Genomic DNA, 20,522 nt, shown 5'->3' with positions numbered 1-20,522 from the left:
AGCAAGAAATGCAATGGAGCTGGGCTGGGGTGACATTGCATGTGCCCAAAGAGAGGGCTCCGCATGCCACCTGTGGCACACATGCAATAGGTTCGCCACAAGGGCTATAGTCTGTTGTCTTATAGCATACTAAATTTCTTTTCCATTTTTTTTATTACAGGTCAATGTCCCAAATTAATGAAACTCACCTAACTTTCCATTTTTATGTATTTTAAATAAACTTAAGAAATCCAAACATGCTATGGAAAGCGTTTGTGCCCATACCAGTTCTTAGAAACATCACGCTGCCAGTCTTTGTTAAACAATTTAATTTCCTGAAAACTGTTAATGATAATAACAATACTTTGTTGATTAGTTGTGGGACCATATCACAGAAAATTGTTAATAACAGAACACAGTATTTTATATGCTTGACTTTTTCAATTTACTATAGAAGCATTTATAACACACCTCAGATAATAAGCTATATAGAATTGAAATTCTGCTACAAGATCTTTACTTCTTTTTAAATTAGTTCTCAAATTTAGTTAATGTCCAAATAGGAAGTAACTATTAAAATATGCAGGGTAAACAAACTAGCCCTATTGAAAATCCTGATCGAACACATGGAATGTAAATTGTACAAACAATTTTGCTAGGAAGTAAAATTTGCACAGTATCAGCAAGCAAGATAACACTTTTTATAGATACAAAAGAAACTTCTTTAGCTCATCTGGTAACATAAGTTCACTAATTCTCTTTTTCATTTTGACTCCCAAGTAACTCCGGATGCATAGGCGACATAACTGCATCAAGGAGAATGGCCCTAAAGAAAAAAATGCCAAAAATAAAATAAAATACAAGAATAATCTTAAAATATGTTTTCTAAAGTATTCAAACTAGTTTTAGTTCCTTGCAATCCACAATAATATTTCATGAAAACATTTACTTCTCAACTGATTATAAGAAGCAGAAAATTCCAAACTATAACATACTCAATTACTGTTAATTTGTTTATCCTAATCTAGGATAACAGTTGAAGATTAAAGCTAATCAGTCACAAAAAGCAGTTTAAAATAGATAACTAATCAAGCTTTTAAATCTGTGTTAATGGTGAGATTCATGTTTGTGACCTTTAAAGCAGTCGCAGCAATATCATACCATACAGATTACAGATTTTTGTTTTAATTTAGAATTAAATAATCCTGTTACACAATTGCTGAAGAAAAGGCCCTGAGAATATATGGTTTATACCATGGGTGTCAAACTCACAGTGTCACATTGCCATCAAAATGAGTTACTAGCAAAACAAGTTTTTTACAAGTCTTGGGTCACTTTGTGTCTTGATTTTGAAAAATGCTATATATAATAATATGTCGACAATCATGCATGGGGACGCATTTACTGAGAATAAAATTATTCTAGCCAGAAATATTGCAAGTTAGAGGAAATGTTAGCAATATTGTATATGATAAGAGCATATTCTGGCATATTGTAAGAGTTAACAATACAGATATGTCTATTCAAAGCATGACTCAAGTTCTTTTCATAATGTACTCTGTATGTGAAAGAAACAAAGGTTAATGGGCACCTTCTCTTTGCAGAAATATCTGCATTAGTGCACTGTTGATTGGAACCAGCTCTATTGGCTTTTTGCCTTCTGCATTAACAGCCCTAGTATTTGCGCCAAAGTCAATGAGTAAATGGACCATGTCAACATTGGAGGTTTGAGCAGCTATGTGGAGAGGAGAATCCAGGCCTTTTCCACTATTTGGACTTGCGCCTAAAACAAATGAGATAGAATTATTAAACAAACAGTAACTTAATTTATTTCTTTTGTTATCTCAGATCCTTCTGAATAATTTCTAGTTTATAGATTGTCAAAGGATCATAAGGCCTCCTAAACAATCATAAATTAATTTGAAACTGTTTAAATGCTGAGGATTACTGCCAAAGTAATATATCAATTGTATTGATCTGAAATAAGACATTTAAGAATGCTAGTATCCTTAAGGCAACACAGCAATGTGAATTTTTGGTAGGAAATTGTGACTTTAAATAATTTCAAATTAGCTTCTGTTTACAATGCATGTGTTAGCCCTAGGACATGGTTTTCAGAAAAAAGTTGCAATGAAAAATTAACTAACCAAATTCTTCAATCCTGACACAATTGCTGAAGAAAAGGCCCTGAGAAGGCATGGTTTATACTACGGATGTCAAACTTGCAGTGTCACATTGCCATCACATAACATTAACAATGTTTTTCCCTTCGCAAAGCTGGGGTGAGCGTGGCCTATGTGTGACACATCTGGCCCACAGGCTGCCAGTTTGACACCCTTAATTTATACAATCTACTGAGTAGGTGCCATATAGTTTTTTGTAAATAAATCTACAGAGGAAAATTCATTCCCGGGCAGAGGAATCTTGTCAAGCTTTCTAGCCAAGCTGACAAAATCGAAAGAATTAGAAACCACTGTGTTTTGACAATTATATTTGGTTAAGCCTCTTGATTACCCTAAAGGAATCTGCTACTTCACCATGAGTTCGTTGTGGATATGTTCACTGTAGCTTTAAATTAGTTAATTCTACCCCAATCAATATGAGAAACAAAGCAAGATATGTTAGTCACTAATAGAAATGTCTTTTAAAAGATGAAGATGATGAAGATGAAGACAGCTAATAACTATTGGTCAATATGACTATTACTTCTAATACCAAAGAGTAGTATTCTAAGAAACTTGAGTAAGGGAAATGTATTCCCTCTTGCTGCATTCTTCCTGATTCTCAGCTTTCCCTAAATACCTGTGGTTGGCCACTATGGAAGAAGACTGAATTAGCTGAAGCTTTAGTCTGATCCAATATAGCTTATCTTCTTCTCTTCAAGCATGGCTTATATTACTAAATTAAGAAGGTGTTTGGGTGGACAACTTGAAGAGGGACACAGGAATGTTGTAGTGGTGTACTGCCCTAGTCACAATCTACAAATACTACTGACCTCCCAGAGCTATTCCCAATAATGCCTCTGTCCTCTACCCATAGACATTTTCAGGCATGTAAAATGATTTGTTAATATTATATATCTTTTAGTGAATTACCTGACTCAAGTAACTTTTTGGCACATTTCAACTGTTGATTCTCACAAGCAACATACAGTGGAGTTCCAAGATGCTTTATATTATGGTCAACACTGACTCCATTGGACAGAAGAGTTTCCACACATTTGGTATTACCTTCAAAAGATCAAGGGGAATTAATATTTTAATTCAAATCCCAAAGCTGTTTAATACATGAAAGGTGAACAAAGTCTTACTGGTTTTTAATGACTGAAACTTCAAAACATTTCCAATTTCTTTCTCTGGCCAGCCTTCTTCCATTAGGACTCCCATTGGGATTGGGCGGCATAGAAGTCAAATAAATTAAATTAAATTAAATTATAGCTATGTGTTCATACTTAGGTCATTCACAGCCCATGCCATCTAGGCAGAAATGGTTGAACTAGTGAACAGTGCTAAACGTGTAGTTTCCCCACTGGTCAAAAATGACCACCACCACCACAGGACAAAACTCCAACAACATCACAATAGCAATGCAGGCTTTGTTGAGCAGCAGAATCATTTTAGCAGAAGGACAGTTTTGCCCTCCAATCAATGTCAAGGCATGAGGGTTTTCCAGTTGAGAACTAAGAGAAAACGAAGTCTATGGATTGCAGGGCCTCAGGATGGAGTATCAGAAGCATAAGCTTCTTCCTGTCACATTTCCCTATTAAAAGGCTTGAATCTTCAATCATTAGGGAGTAGGAAGACAGAATTACAGTCCTGATTTCCAGATTGAGCAATAAGACATGTCTTGCTTTGACTGGATGAAGAAAAGACATCTCAGAAATCAACTAGTGATGGTCCTTTATGCTTTTCTCAGAACTTCTTCTTTCCCTGTCTCCTAATCTCTTTAATTTCCAAGGTGAATAAACATTATAAATAAATACAAAATACCTACATATAAAAAGACAGTCTGAGCCTTCAACCTTCCCCACCTGCACTTCAAGGAAAGCAATTGGGAATTGGGTTTTCCAACAACAGGTTACACCAAAAAGGAAATGAAATTCTGGGCAGGAGACCCTCAATCATTGCCTTGAAAGTATCAGTGGGGGGATAAGATAGCAACAGAGATCAGCTTCATTGGTGAAGAATTGTAAGGTCAGCTGTGAGGGCAGTTTTTATATCAACATACTTTGCTCTGAACTCAGAACATATTATAGTGGCTATACAGACAAGCTTTACATTCAATCCCACTTAGACAGCTAGGTTGTGGAGCTAGAAATCCTTGTCAACTTACCAAAAGCAATTTCATGTCTTGTGTGGCAGTACAGGTAGTCCTCAACTTGACAAGTGACTCACATTTATGATGATTGCAGTGTCCTGGGGTCATGTGATCCCCTTTTGCGATCTTCTGACAAGCAAAGTCAATGAGGAAACCAGATTTATTTAACAACCGTGTTACTAACAACTGCAGTGATTCACTTAACAAATTTGGCAAGAAAACATATAAAATGAGGCAAATCTCAACAAATTTTTCACTTAGCAACATAAATTTTGGGCTCAATTGTGGTTGTAAGTTGAGGACTATCTGTAAAGCAATAATCATTTAAATACAGTCTTCCCAAACATAAGAAATTGTAACCAATATTAATATTTTGGGGGGGGGGGAGCAGAAGGGGTTTCCACGCAAGGATTTATGCCAATTGAAAGAGATCCAGACCCAATTGGAATCAACAGTGCTAAATCAACAGTGTTAGGAGGCAGGGAATATTTATTTCCAGCTCAGCAGTAAGTTTTAGAATTCAATAAAGAACAGAGATCCTATAGAGCAATTTCAAATCCTCCTCTGTAGCTCAGATAAACAGGCAGGGTAAATAATTTTGTCTCCTTTTCCCGTTCTCTTCAACATTAGATGAGCCAGCCTGCAAAAGGCCAGACTACTGCTGAGTTTATTTTGTGTAGGATGAAAATATTAAAAAAAAATTGTTGCTAAGAGATTTGCAGCAGCTAAAAGCAAAGCACTGGTTTTAACTTGATAATTTTCAGCATTTCAAACCTGTGATAGGTAGAAATATTAAAATAGAAATGATGTCAAGATGACCTGACCAAAGAGGAAATTCTAATGCTATGACTGAAAGCTGAGGAAGTGATGGGCTTTCCACAATGAACTGCAATGTTCCATGTTCTTCAGCATTACTCTTGAGATTGGGGTTGCTGGGAATGGCTACTTTGCACCATTTGAGGGGCCACAGATTCTCCAATCTGATATTATTATTTGCAACACACCTAGATATTTGTTTTTTAGTCTAAACAACAGATAGCTAACATTTGATTATAAAATATTCATATAACAGACAGACAAAATTTGTGGATTTGTTTAGAATTTGCGTGGAATGAAACAATGACAACAAACACAATGCCCCCAACACGAGTGATGGTGAGTTGGCCATGCCCATCTTGGCCACTCCCACTATGCTTCCCGCCCCCCCAAAATCAAACACATCCCTAATGTGACCCTCAATGAAATTGAGTTTGACACCCTAGTATATAAGTATATATACTGACAAATTTACCTCTTTTAGCAGCTTCATGGATGGGGGATGCCAGGTCACAAACTGGATGTGGGCTGGCTCTGTGTTGTAGTAATAGGTTCAAGCAGTCAACACTACCACTGACACAAGCATTGAACAGGGGTGTGTTCCAGTCAATTGTAGTGGCATTTACCTAAGGGAAAAACCTGGTACTGTAAAGTTTTATTTGTAAAACATGTTGGATTTTTTAATAAAATGCTATAAAAATATTTTGCAATGGTAATTTTATTATCATAGTAGCTCCATAAATATATCTTAACATAAAATAAATATATGCCACTAATTGGATTGAAGACAAAATATGATCTGGGCTCTTTTAAACATTGTCAGCCATGAGTAAGTGGGTGTGTTTGTGTGGACATAAATGAGTTTCTGAGCGTACATTTCTCACCTTGTTCCAACATAGCTAAAATGAAAGAATATTTCTATCAAGAACATTTTAATTCCCTTGTTCACCTTTCTTCACAATAGGAAGATACTGCTAATTAGCAGCAATAAACATATGCCAAAAGCATTTCTAGTACATTAATCCCAATTTGGGTTTATTAGAAATAGTAATATTAGGAATCAGAGTATTTCCCCCCCAATATTAGTTCGCTTACTTTGTTGAAAAAATGTATAAGGAAATCGCTGGCACAGCTTACATTCAGTTGTTAAGCTACCAAGGCAGTTTCTAGCAAATTACTTCTCTTTTTTGCATGCACTATAACTCTAGATCTTTAGAGTACTTACATTGGCCCCATGTTTTAATAAGACACTGACACATGCAGCATGTCCTCCTAAGCAAGCTTCATGGAGAGGAGATACACAATCTGATGTTCTAAAATTCACACTAGCTCCCTGGTACAATAACAAAAATCATAGTTAGAGAGGGATTCAAGATATTCTTTGTAAATCAAACTAATTCACATTGCTGAAGATTGGATCTACTGTTTCCACCAATAGATTAACCCATTATTTGGGTTTTAAGTAACATCAGGCCATTATAATTTGGCAACTATAATATCTTTGAACCACTTAAAGCTTATTCTGCAACTTAAAACGTGCTTATTTTCCTAACCAATATTATCTCTACTTTTTTCCAATACAGTGGTACCTCATGATACGAACTTAATTGGTTCCAGGAGGAGGTTCGTAAGGTGAAAAGTTCGTAAGACAAAACAATGTTGCCCATAGGAATCAATGGAAAAGCGATTAATGCGTGCAAGCCCAAAACTCAGAAACCCGGAGGGAGGGCCGTCATTGCAGAAGGAGGCTGGAGCCTCCTGTTCTCCCCCCCACCCCCCTTCGCCGCCACTCGTATCCTGGGTTTAGCGCTGGGGAGGGTGACAGGCTGCCATTCTGCTCCCCCCAGCACAAAAGAAAAAACTTCCCAGAAAAAACTCCGTAGCGCTGCTACTGAATGAGGCTGCAGCCTCCCGTTCTTCCCTCCCCCCCACTCACCACCGCTCGTATCCTGGGTGAAGTTCTGGGGAGGGTGACAGGCTGCCGTTCTGCTCCCCCCAGCACAAAAGAAAAAACTTCCCAGAAAAAACTTCGTAGCGCTGCTACTGAATGAGGCTGCAGCCTCCCGTTCTTCCCTCCCCCCCCACTCGCCGCCGCTCGTATCCTGGGTGAAGTTCTGGGGAGGGTGACAGGCTGCCGCTCTGCTCCCCCCAGCACAAAAGAAAAAACTTCCCAGAAAAAACTTCGTAGCATTGCTACTGAATGAGGCTGCAGCCTCCCGTTCTTCCCCCCCCCACTCCCCGCTGCTCGTATCCTGGGTGAATTTCTGGGGAGGGTGACAGGCTGCCTGTTCTGCTCCCCCCAGCACAAAAGAAAAAACTTCCCAGAAAAAACTTCGTAGCGCTGCTACTGAATGTGGCTGCAGCCTCCCGTTCTTCCCTCCCCCCCACTTCAGATGACAGACAGATAGATAGACAGACAGATAGAGAGAGGGATAGATAGATAGATAGATAGATAGATGGATAGATAGACAGACAGATAGAGAGAGGGAGAGATAGATAGATAGATAGATAGATAGATGGACAGATAGATAGATAGACAGACAGACAGATAGAGAGAGGGAGAGATAGATAGATAGATGACAGATAGAGAGATAGATAGATAGATGATATAGATAGATAGATAGATAGATAGAGATAGATACAGTAGATAGATAGATAGATAAATAGATAGATAGATAGATAGATAGATAGATAGATAGATAGATAGATAGATAGATAGATAGATAGAGTACACTGTCTCAATCATTTATCCATCCATAAATGGATACAGTATCAATCATCCATCTAGAGGCTTGTTGGAGAATGGAACCAAAAAGGCTTTGGGGGGAGCAGAACAGGCAGCCTGTCACTCTCCCCAGAACTTCACCCAGGATATGAGCAGCGGCGAGTGGGGGGGGGAGGGAAGAATGGGAGGCTGCAGCCTCATTCAGTAGCAGCGCTACGAAGTTTTTTCTGGGAAGTTTTTTCTTTTGTGCTGGGGGGAGCAGAACAGGCAGCCTGTCACCCTCCCCAGAACTTCACCCAGGGTATGAGCAGCGGTGAGTGGGGGGGGAGGGAAGAACGGGAGGCTGCAGCCTCATTCAGTAGCAGCGCTACAAAGTTTTTTCTGGGAAGTTTTTTCTTTTGTGCTGGGGGGAGCAGAACAGGCAGCCTGTCACCCTCCCCAGAACTTCACCCAGGGTACGAGCAGCGGCGAGTGGGGGGGAGGGAAGAACGGGAGGCTGCAGCCTCATTCAGTAGCAGCGCTACGAAGTTTTTTCTGGGAAGTTTTTTCTTTTGTGCTGGGGGAGCAGAACAGGCAGCCTGTCACCCTCCCCAGAACTTCACCCAGGGTACGAGCAGCGGCGAGTGGGGGGGGAGGGAAGAACGGGAGGCTGCAGCCTCATTCAGTAGCAGCGCTACGAAGTTTTTTCTGGGAAGTTTTTTCTTTTGTGCTGGAGGGAGCAGAACAGGCAGCCTGTCACCCTCCCCAGAACTTCACCCAGGATACGAGCAGCGGCGAGTGGGGGGGGGAGGGAAGAACGGGAGGCTGCAGCATCATTCAGTAGCAGCGCTACGAAGTTTTTTCTGGGAAGTTTTTTCTTTTGTGCTGGGGGGAGCAGAACAGGCAGCCTGTCACTCTCCCCAGAACTTCACCCAGGATACGAGTGGCGGCGAGTGGGGGGGGAGGGAAGAACGGGAGGCTGCAGCCTCATTCAGTAGCAGCGCTACGAAGTTTTTTCTGGGAACTTTTTTCTTTTGTGCTGGGGGGAGCAGAACGGCAGCCTGTCACCCTCCCCAGAACTTCACCCAGGATACGAGCAGCGGCGAGTGGGGGGGGGAGGGAAGAACGGGAGGCTGCAGCCTCATTCAGTAGCAGTGCTACGAAGTTTTTTCTGGGAAGTTTTTTCTTTTGTGCTGGGGGGAGCAGAACGGCAGCCTGTCACCCTCCCCAGCGCTAAACCCAGGATACGAGGGGCGGCGAGGTGGGGGAGAGAACGGGAGGCTCCAGCCTCCTTCGGCAGCAGCATTGGCAGCCCGGCTTTGTATTTTCGGCAGAGAATTGAGGGGCGGGGCTGCGGGAAACGAATTGGAAATCCCCTGGGGTAGTCTCAAGGCAGGAGAATCCCTGCATCAGTAAGTTTGCGCACGCGCAGTTAGAGAGGCCACGGACCTGGGCTCGTGTTCGTAAGAAGAAAAAAGTTCGTAAGAAGAGGCAAAAAATTTCTGAACCCTGGGTTCGTATCTCGGGTTGTTCGTAAGACGAGGGGTTCGTATCATGAGGTACCACTGTACTGTTACAGTATATCTTAAATACTAGGGCAAAAATATATGGGGAACTAATGGAAGGATGCTGTTGGATACAGATCATGGTCCCAGATTTTCTACTAATGAAATGATCATAATGTGATTTGAATATGATTCAAAAGGAAGTGTAAAAGTAAAGAAGGTACCTTTTATAATTTCTGGTGAGTGGGTGTTAAAGCAAAGAAATTTTGGTGTAAGATTCATATTTTAATACCAAAAATTCTTAAAACGAAGATAAGGGTGAAACCAGAAACTTTTCTTTTGGGTATAATGGAAAAAGATTTGGAGAAAAAAATTGGAACTTTGATCTTATATAAGTTGACAGCAGCACACAAAGTGGAAGGACATTTCGATTCCCACCATGGATGAATGACTACAGAACCTGATGGCAGAAATGGCTAAATTGATCATTTTGATTGAAGAAAAGACTATAAGTAACTTTTTTGCCACATGGAAACTGCTTCTGAACTTTGTGCTTGAGGTGCAAAAAAAAATGAAACTTTGATTTTGGGTTTTACCGGTTAGACTGATATGCATTTATAGAAATGGTTAGTTTATATTACTATGGAAAAACAAAAAGTTGTGGTTTGATGTTGGTACTTTATTTTATTGCAATTGGAATCAGAAGTCAACATAGAATCCTCCCACAGACATGACAGTGTAATAGTCCAGCTGGAATGTTCCTTACCCTTTACCTTAACGTTTAATAGAACAAATTGGTTAATATTAATGAGGCCTTGCTCAAAATGTCTGTCGATGGCATTTCAGCAAAATTACAAGGTCAAAATATATATGCAGTGGCATTTTAGCTACAGAAATTTGGTTATTATGTGGACTAAACATTTAAGAAACAAATAAATAGACCAACCAGGCACCTTTTATAGATTAGAAGGCACCTTCTAATAGAAATGCACGGTCGGCGTTGTAAACGCTGGCTGAAATTGCCCCCAGAGCCGGAGAGACGCGGTTTGCACATGCGTGCTCTCTGGCTTCCAGCTGGGCCGGAGGTTCGCCCTATTTAAGGGCGGCTCGAAGCGACCTCCTCCTTTTCCCTCGGCTGTCCTGAAAGCGAACACCCGCCCGCCCTCCTCTATCATACAGTGTGCCTGGAACGGGTCACCTCGGGGCTGAATAGGAATTTTTTGTGGTCTCTCCTACAGGTGCGGCCGTTTTTTCACCTATTCCATGCTGTCATTAAGGATGGACTGGTTAGGGGTGAGGCGCGATGTAGATACCTATTCGATCAATTTGGCTTTCCCTTTGGTCACTGGGGTTGGCAGGTTAGGGGCAGAAATGGGCAGTAGGAGCAACTGCGCGTTCTCCTTTTGGGCATCTTTTCAAAGAGGATGGGCCGCCTCTCCAACTATAGGTTGGTGCAACTTTGGGGATTGGAGGGGGGATGCCCATGGGACTCATCAAATTTCCCATCGGGATTGGAAGGTGAGCTCCTCCCACACGCTTATGGGCATGGCTCAGATCCAGGTGAAAGTGGCTACCTTCACCTGGTTCAGCAAGGAGTTATGCCTAATAGTTGCCTATGAATGTTTATTGGCCTCTACAGGTCCTTTGATGTTATAACGTTTGCATTATGTTAATTAAATTATTATGTTATTTAAATTACATATTTAAATTTATGCTAATTTAATAAAGTGACCCTATATTAAATTCCAGCTACTGTCTCTGCGTTGTTATTCCACTTCTGGGGCAAAAAATATCCTTGAACTGATCTTGATTCCAAGGATTATACAACACCCCTATGCAACAATAAAGAATTGTTTACTGATTTTTTTTTTGCGGGGGGGGGGGGCGCTTCTCAATTTAGATTTCAGCCTACCCAGCCCAAATTAACAGGCCTTAAGAGGTCCAAGCCCATACAAATGCGTGCCATCCAAGCATGAGATCATGTCCTTCTAAGTTTAGTATTCTTTTGTTCTCTAGAGTTATCCACTCTCTAAGCCATGTTAATGCGGCAGCCTGATAGTATAATTTCCAGTTTGGAAGGCCAAATCCTCCTCTTTCTTTGATATCTTCTAAGCAATTCATTTTTATCCTTGCTTTTTTCCCTTGCCATATGAATTTTTTAACTAGGTTTGTTAAAGTTTTTTTAAAAATTCCCCCTGGATTTATTGGAATTACCTGGAAGAGAAATAAAACCTTGGGTAGAATATTCATCTTAATTGTTGCAATTCTTCCTAAAAATGATATTTTCAGATTATTCCACATTGCTAAATCTTTTTTAATTTCTGTTAGTAATTTTGTATAATTATCATTTTTTAATGTTATTGTTTTCGCTGTTAAATTTATTCCTAAGTATTTTGCTTTTTTTACAGTCTTTATTCCAGAGATGCTTTCTAATTTAGTTTCTTGTGTTTTGTTCATATTTTTAGTCAAAAAATGTGTTTTGCTTTTGTTTATCTTTAAACCTGCTACCTTTCCATATTGTTCAATAGCTTGCAGTAAAGTAGGAACTGTTGTTATCGGTTCTTCAATTATGAACGTTAAGTCATCTGCAAAGGCTTGGACTTTATAAGTTTCATCTCCTACAGTTAAACCTTTTATTTTAGGATCCGCTCTTATTTTAATTAATAGAGTTTCAAGAATCATGATAAATAACAATGGTGATATAGGGCAACCTTGACGAACTCCCTTATTTATATCAAGTGTTGGTAATTGATTGTTGTTCAATATTATGTTAGTTGTTTGTTTTGAATATATAGTATCTATTAAGTTAACAAATTTTGGGCCAAATCTCATTTTATTTAATTGCATTTTTATGAATATCCAATTGACGTTATCAAAGGCCTTTTGAGCGTCTAGGAACATTAAAGATGCTGTCTTGCCTGGATATTGTTCATAATACTCTAATGTATTTATTACTGTTCTAAGATTGTTTTTAATTTGTCTCCCTGGTAGAAACCCATTTTGGTCTTGGTGTATTATTCCATAACTCTTTTGAGTCTGTCTGCATAAATGGCGATAAATAGCTTATAATCTACATTTAATAATGATATGGGCCTATAGTTTTTAATTTTTTCTGGGTCTGTGCCCTGTTTGTGTATTAAAGTTGTCAGTGATTCTGACCAAGATTTAGGAATTTTACCCTCAAGTCTACATAGATTGAAGGTTTCTAACATGTGGTTTCTTATTGTTTCATTTTCTATCTTGTACCATTCTGCCGGTATGGCGTCTGGGCCTGTGGCCTTGTTGCTTTTCTGTTTTTTAATTGTTGTTAGGAGTTCTTCCATTGTTATTGGTCCATCCATGGTGGCCTGTTGGTCTTCTGTTATTTGTGGTAATTTTGAAGCTTGTAAATAGTTAAAGACTTCATCTTTACTAACATTATCTTTGGCATATAGATCTTTATAAAAATTATACACAATGTCTGCCTTTCCTTCTGTATCATATTTTATTGTACCATCTTTGTCTTCTAGTTTTTTAATTAATTTTGATTGGCGCTGTTTTCTAAGTTTATATGCTAACCATCTGCCTGGTTTATTTGCATGTTCAAAATAGTGTTGCTTTGCTCTTTTAATTTTTTCAGTTATTTGGCTTTGTTCTATAATTCTAATTTTATGTTTAATTACATTTATTTCTGTTTTTAAGTCTCTGTTCTTAATGTGTTGCTGCGATAAAAATTCTAATTGTTTCAATTCATTTATTAATTGTGCATACTTTAATTTATTTTCCTTATTATATTTTGCAATGTAAGATATTGTTAATCCTCTTATATAAGCTTTAGCTGTATCCCATAAGTTCTGTGGCGTAGTTTCTGAAGTTTTGTTGATTTCAAAAAATATTTTTAATTCCTTTTCGATCCAATCCTTATATTTCTTATCATTCAATATATTTCTATTCATCCGCCAATTATTCTGTTTGTTATTCATTCTCATAGAAACCACTATTGGATTGTGATCGGCCCATGTATTAGCATCTATCTCTACATCTCTTATTTGTTCTGCGACCGTTTTTGGTGCCCATACCATGTCTTTTCTTGTCCATATTTTGTGGGGGTTAGAGTAAAAAGTATATTGTCTCTTATGGGGGTATCTTTCCCTCCAAATATCATTTAACAATAATTCCACTTTCATTTTTTGAAAGGTACTAGGTAGCAAATTCCTTCTTGTCTTTTTGTTTCTCTTCCTTTTATTATTACCTCCCCCCCCTGAGTGGTCTAATTGTCTGTTCGCAATGGCATTAAAATCACCTATTATTAATACATTTTCAATAGCTAGGTCTATTATTGTTTGATGCAAATTTTTATAAAATGTCATTTGATCTTCATTAGGGGCATAAATAGAAACAACAGCTAAAGGTCTAGGTTCAATATCAACTTGTACAATCAATATTCTACCCTCATTATCCTTAAATATTTGTTTGGAATTTATAGAGTTCTCAACATACATCACTACACCTCTTTTTTTTTATCTGCTAATGCAGCATACATTTTTCCAATTTTTGGATTCAACAGTAATTTTTGGTTATTTTTTTTAATATGCACTTCTTGTAATATTGTAATTTGAGCATTTTGATTTCTGATTTTAGAAAAAAAATGTTTCCTTTTCCTTGGTTCATTAAGTCCATTGACGTTTACAGAAAAGATTTTTAAATCTTTACTTGTTGTCATTTGATAGGTTTTTTGGTTTCTCGCTGAGGTTGAACTCTTCTGGCACCTTGGTCCTGCTCTATTACCTGAGCAGTAGCCCCCAGATCTTCTTCTTGCTGAGTTGTTAGTTTTTCCCCTGGTTGTTGTTGAACTAGTTGTTGTTCAACCACTTGTTGCTGGTTTGCATAGTCCAGGCGGCTGATACCACTGTTTTCAAAAAAGTACATAGCTTGTTCTACATTTTCCAATTTGTATCTTGTAGAGCGCCATGTCAGAGAAAGGCCTTGTGGAATAAGCCAACGGTAAGTTATATTTTCTTTGATCAGAATTCGGGTTAGAAAGTGGTAATCTCTTCTGCTTTCTCTGACACTTCTTGGAACTTGTTTTAGTATTTTTATTTCAGCTCCTTGATGTTGGAGTTTGGCATTTCTTGACCAATGAAGTATGTCATCTCGTAGAGCTTTTCTTGTGAATTTAATGTGTATCTCTCTTGGGAGGTTATGACGACGGATGTAGCTATTCGAGATTCTGTATACTTCATCGATTTCTTTCAGTAGTGCTGTGGGATCCTCTTGGAGTATTCCTCCAATAGTTTCAGCCATAGTCATTTTTAAATCTTCATCTTTTTCCTCTTTTATATTCTGAAATCGAAGTCCATACGAAGCTCGTTGCATCTCCAACTGAGTGATTGATTCATCATATCTTCTGTATCTTGCATCAGCTCTCCCTTCAAGGTAGTCCATTCTTTTTTCATTTTTGTCAGATTTCTCTTCGACTTTTTTGACTCGGTCATCACTTTCTTGTAATGTTTGTTGAATCTCCTTTATCTGGTCTTTCATCTCACCCATATCAACTTTCAGTTGGGCCATCTCCATTTTGAATTCCGCCAGGTCTGCTTTTATAGCTTCTCTTTGTTGTGTTGCATCCTCTTTTATGGCCTCTCTTTGTTGGGTGGCTTCCTCTTGAGATTTAAACATAAAGTCCTTCAAAGTGTTCAAAGTTTCTTGTAGTGTTGCAAAATTAGACTGCATTGTTTTTTCTTTGTCTTTGTCCTTGGTAGACATGGTTAACACCTGGTGCGACGGGGAAGGGTGCGGTGACCCTTGTGGAGAGGGAATTGTTGCTGTAGTTTGTTTTTTGACCGTTTTGACAAAGGTTGAAGTATTTGACATTGTCTAATTTGAATCCACTCTTTAAAATTTAAATTGGTTTAAGTTAATTTCCAATTGTATGTAGTAAAAGGAGAAGAATTCCTATAAATTCCAAATCTGTCAGACTATTTTTTGACAATTTCCCTTAAAATATACCGTATATACTCGAGTATAAGTCGCTCCGACTATAAGTCGAGGTGCCTACTTTTGCCACAAAAACTGGAAAATTTATAAACCCCTGTATAAGTCGAGGGTGGAAATTGCAGCGGCTACTGGTAACTTATAAAAATGGAAACCAATAAAATTACATCAATTGAGGCATCAGTAGATTAAATATTTTAGAATATTTATTTCAAAGAAAGCCAGTAAACTAGCTCTGTAAGTTTAAAAGAGGGTAAACAGGTATATATCCCCCAAGGCAGGTATAGGCAAAAAAAATGCAAGTACCTAGGTACTTACCTCAATCCCCTGCTCCTGCTGGTTTGGGTTAGGGTTAGGATACTTGACCTCTCCTTGCCTCAAAGAGATACAATTTCCCTCTATATTTACAATTACTGAACATCCAAAATATACTTAATTCTATGTATATATGCCATATGTGTAAATAAATATTACACACAGGCACACAAAAATATACTGTACATTATCTACTATATAAACTGTATGTGTATATACAGAGAGAGAAAGAGAGAGAGCTCTTGTAAAATTATATATGGTACATTCAACCTCATTTACTGTAATAGGAAAACAAACCCAGAGTCCACTTTCTGCCACACAGTTAACCATAACTAGAACATTACACATGTCTTCAGATGTACCGGTACTTCCCTAGGTTGCACATCACTGTTAGAGCTAGGAAATGTCATGGATTGAGTAAAATGTGGTGATTTTCACTTAACAATGCTTTTGCTTAACAACAAATTTTGAGCTCAATTGTGGTCATAGGTCTCTGTCTGTCTGTCTGTCTGTCTTCCTTTCCTGTCTGTCTGCGCCCCCCTCCTGTCCCCTCCCCGGGTAAATTACAGAGTCAATACTGTATTGTTTTTTTATTTAAGGTTACAAAGCAAATGAAGAATCATTTTGAGTATTCTTTAAAATTTCTTCAGTGAGATCCATAGCTAATCTGGCAAAAAAAAATTCACCTGGCAAAAATTTTTATTGTTGACATTAGGCACAGCCAGAGAGATGTCTTAAAAGGCAAACAAACTGTCAAAAAAGTATGTTTTTTAAAAATATAATATTTTGGTTGTTGAATTTAATTCTGCCTTGGCGTGGGGCAGCCCCCGCAGATGGGTGGCTGGCGAGGACCACGCATTTCCATCTTTGTGTCCGCTGGGGTTAAAGGAAAGTTTAGGGACCCCCGCCCCTTGGAGAAATGCCTCGTTGGTGACATTCTGAGCGTTTTTGCCTCCCCACTCCGAAAACCCCACTTCTCGGCAGCTTGCCGAGGCTGAGAGGAGAGTGATTTTAAAAGGCACTCTCAGCTTGGGGTTTTCTCCCCGCTGAAATGTTGCTCGCCCGCCGCCCTCAACACCCGCTTTGTCCTCGACCCGGCAGAAGAAAACCGCGTCCTTTCCTGTTGCTCTCTTCCCGAGAGGTGGGGTGAGGGGGTGTTGAGAAGACAAGCAAGAATCCACCCCACACACACACACATCTCATCGCTTTTCCCCCCTCTAGCGCGGCATTGGAGTGTTTGGCTGGCTCCTTTTCTTGCAGGGAGAGGGGGGAAAAGCTGGGGGGGGGTGGATTCTTGCTTCTATCTTCTCGCCACCCCCCCCCCACCACACCTCACCGGCTTAGGAATGTCGTTGCCTCCCACAGCCACTTCCCCACGCGCTTCGGATGTGCCTGCCTTTCCTACAGCAAAGACAGGCGGCACCTTCCCGAAGGGCTCAGTTAAGCGGGTGGGGGAAGGGCTGGCCATTTGCCGCCTCTCTCCGCTGTAGGAGGGAAGGCGCAAGCAAAGCAACGTTCCAAAACGGTCTCCGGGAAGCGACCGAAGGAAAGGCAGTCGTCTGCCTTTCCTTCAGTTCAAAAGAGGAGGCAAATGCCCTGCCTTCCCCCAGCCGGTTAACCGAGCGCTTCAAGTTAACCGGCTGGGGGAAGGCGGGGCATTTGCCTCCTCTTTCGGGCTGAAGGAAAGGCAGACGATTGCCTTTCCCTCGGTCGCTTCCCGGACACCGCTTTGGGACATCGCTTTGGGAGAGGGGGCAACTGCTCCCGGTTTAAGAAGCAAGAATCCCCCCCCCCAGCGAAACGGCTTTTTTCTTGTTTAGCGCGGCGTTCAAGTGGTTGGCAGGTTCCTTTGCTTGCATGCAAGAGCCAACCACTCGAACGCCACGCTAAACAAGAAAAAAGCCGTTTGGCTAGGGGGGGGGATTCTTGCTTCTTAACTGGGAGCAGTTGCCCCCTCTCCCAAAGCGATGTCCCAAAGCGGTCTCCGGGAAGCGACCGAGGGAAAGGCAATCGTCTGCCTTTCCTTCAGCCCAAAAGAGGAGGCAAATGCCCCGCCTTCCCCCAGCCGGTTAACTTGAAGCGCTCGGTTAACCGGCTGGGGGAAGGCGGGGCATTTGCCTCCTCTTTTGAACTGAAGGAAAGGCAGACGATTGCCTTTCGCTCGGTCGCTTCCCGGAGACCGCTTTGGGACATCGCTTTGGGAGAGGGGGCAACTGCTCCCGGTTTAAGAAGCAAGAATTCCCCCCCCCAGCGAAACGGCTTTTTTCTTGTTTAGCGCGGCGTTCGAGTGGTTGGCAGGTTCCTTTGCTTGCATGCAAGAGCCAACCACTCGAACGCCACGCTAAACAAGAAAAAAGCCGTTTGGCTAGGGGGGGGGATTCTTGCTTCTTAACTGGGAGCACTTGCCCCCTCTCCCAAAGCGATGTCCCAAAGCGGCCTCCGGGAAGCGACCGAGGAAAAGGCAATCGTCTGCCTTTGCTTCAGCTCCAAAGAAGCTCTGGGAGAGGGGGCAACTGCTCCCGGTTTAAGAAGCAAGAATCCCCCCCCCTAGCCAAATGGCTTTTTTCTTGTTTAGCGCGGCGTTCGAGTGGTTGGCAGGTTCCTTTGCTTGCATGCAAGAGCCAACCACTCGAACGCCGCGCTAAACAAGAAAAAAGCCGTTTGGCTGGGGGGATTCTTGCTTCTTAACCGGGCAGTTGCCCCCTCCCCCAGAGCGATATCTTTAGCGGTCTCCAGGAAGCGGCTTAGGGAAAGACAGCCGTCTGCCTTTGCTTCAGCTCCAAAGAAGCTCTGGGAGAGGGGGCAACTGCCCGGTTAAGAAGCAAGAATCTACCCCCTAGCCAAACGGCTTTTTTCTTGTTTAGCGTGGCGTTCGAGTGGTTGGCTCTTGTGTGCAAGCAAAGGAACCTGCCAACCACTCGAACGCCGCGCTAAACAAGAAAAAAGCCGTTTGGCTAGGGGGTGGATTCTTGCTTCTTGACCGGGCAGTTGCCGCTTCTTTCTAGCTGAAGCAAAGGCAGACGGCTGTCTTTCCCTCAGCCGCTTGCGCCCCCTTGTGGTGACATGTCAGTCACCCGAGTATAAGTCGAGGTCGGGTTTTTCAGCCCATTTTTGGGCTAAAAAAACCCGACTTATACTCGAGTATGTACGGTAATTCAATTACCAACAATTACCAACAGAATTATTGTGATTTTTAAAACTCTAAATATGCAATGCCAAAGAGCAGGTGTAAAACTTTTTTTTTAAAAAAAAAATAAGTAAAAAGTAAGAGTTAGAAATGAATAATCTAGTAGGAGGACAAAGTAAATAAAAGAAAGGGAAAGAATTAGCTATTCATAAAAAATAAAAGAGAGCATGAAAAAGAAAATTTATGAAAAAGAAAAAGGAGAGGGAGAGAAGAAAGAGGAGAAAATTAATAAAATTAATAAAAGGAGTGAAAGACATTGTTTTAGGGGAAATAAAAAACAGAGCAGGAGACCAAGGTTTGTTAACAATGCATATGTTTCAAATCAGGTTTCTTTTAGAACTAGCAGTGCACAGAAGAAGAGAGAAGAAAAAAAAAAGAGTCAGGGAGAGATCAAGAAGAAAGGAATAATTATTCAAGAAACACAATATCAATATTATATACTTATGTTCTTCTTATAGGTCCTGTAGTTTTGCTAGAGAGTAAGGATGTAAGTCCAGGTCTCAAAGGATAAAGTTATGTTTAATTTCAATTTCAAGTTCAAAGGGAAAGACAAATTAGTAATTTTCTTGTATTTGAAATGAAGTCAGTTTATTTTCCAAGTTCAAAGCAGGAGCAAAGAAACAAATCCCAAGATGGAGTCAGGTTAAATTTCGTACAGCAAGGCAGATGTTAAAAAGTTCTCAGCAAATAATCCAAAAGGAGTCAGCAAATAATCCAAAGAGGCTCAGCAAGTAATCCAAATAGGTTAATCCAGGAGTAAATAATCCAAAGGAAAGGTTTCAGTCCCTTCTAATTTCCATTTATTTTGTGATTATTGAGTTATTTCATTGTTGTGAAAAAAACAACAAGATGGAAAAAAAAGGCAGCAAGACTGTGTTCCTCCGCTTTCAGAATTTAAGCCCGGAACACTATGTTTTTAGCGATCTATCAAAACCAAATTCTAGTCATCACTACTGATTTCCTTTAGCAATTTAAATTTTCTAAATAGTCATATCAAATTTGAGTTATTTTGTTAATCCATAAAGTAAAAAAAAATATTTTTTAAATTCCAAAGTTCAAGTTCAAGATGGAAAAAATGAAAGTGAAAAAGTTAAATCCGGCTGTTATTTGCGGATGAATCCAAACAGGAAAAAAAACTTTCACCTTCGCCTTATTGAAAAGAAAAGAACTTTCACTTAGAACTTTCACGATCGAGTCTTCTGCTTTTAAACACGAAACAAAAAGGGTTTTTTTTAACCTTAGGTCCTTTCTCTGCTGTATTCTTTTTTCAGTCAAATTGATTTAGTACTTTCACTTCTTAGGCTTTTTTCCTTCCCGCTGGGTGAGGGGAGAAAGCGCTGGCCGATCCTCTTATGCGAAGAGGATCGGTTCTCCCGTCTCCGAAGCTGCGGGGCGAACCGCTGCCTCCGGAGTCTTGGCGACGGCTCCTCGGGCAGAGGGGAGCCCCCTGTTCTGGGATCGGGCCATCCGGGCCCGATCTGATCGCAAATGCGACCTTCGGAGGGGGTAGAAAGGATCCCAAGGCAGAGCGCTGCCGAAGAGACCCCGATGCGGTCTCCTCCAAACCGGAAGATAAGGAAAAAAATCATTCATATTTTAAAAGGCATACATTAAGGAAGTATCTACTAGAAGTCTGGAAAGACATAAAGAAAAATCACTTTTTAAATATCCCAGAATGGCTAGCTCCCCTAGAAGCAATAACGCATCCAAAGTCCATAAAAGACAA

At 40.3% G+C, this 20,522-nt stretch overlaps 1 protein-coding gene across 3 annotated transcripts in view; it reads right to left on the bottom strand.

Annotated features, from left to right (window-relative positions):
• Positions 1–291: 291 nt before the first annotated feature.
• The window catches only part of LOC139166712 (ankyrin repeat and SOCS box protein 9-like), a 46,105-nt gene continuing 25,874 nt past the window's right edge, over positions 292–20,522 (bottom strand). For 2 of the 3 annotated variants that reach the window (XM_070750653.1, XM_070750654.1), the window contains 5 exons: positions 6,338–6,445; positions 5,588–5,738; positions 3,075–3,209; positions 1,571–1,762; positions 292–805 (listed from right to left, as the gene is read on the bottom strand). In XM_070750653.1, the coding sequence (XP_070606754.1) occupies positions 681–805; positions 1,571–1,762; positions 3,075–3,209; positions 5,588–5,738; positions 6,338–6,445 (711 nt within the window). In that variant the 3' untranslated portion in view covers positions 292–680. The remainder of the gene's footprint in view (positions 806–1,570; positions 1,763–3,074; positions 3,210–5,587; positions 5,739–6,337; positions 6,446–20,522) is intronic. The other variant, XM_070750655.1, reaches the window with a different exon arrangement.

This window comes from Erythrolamprus reginae, chromosome 4 (genome assembly GCF_031021105.1).
Source record: "Erythrolamprus reginae isolate rEryReg1 chromosome 4, rEryReg1.hap1, whole genome shotgun sequence".
Lineage (NCBI taxonomy): Eukaryota > Metazoa > Chordata > Lepidosauria > Squamata > Dipsadidae > Erythrolamprus > Erythrolamprus reginae.
This window is presented reverse-complemented; position numbering and strand designations above follow the sequence as displayed.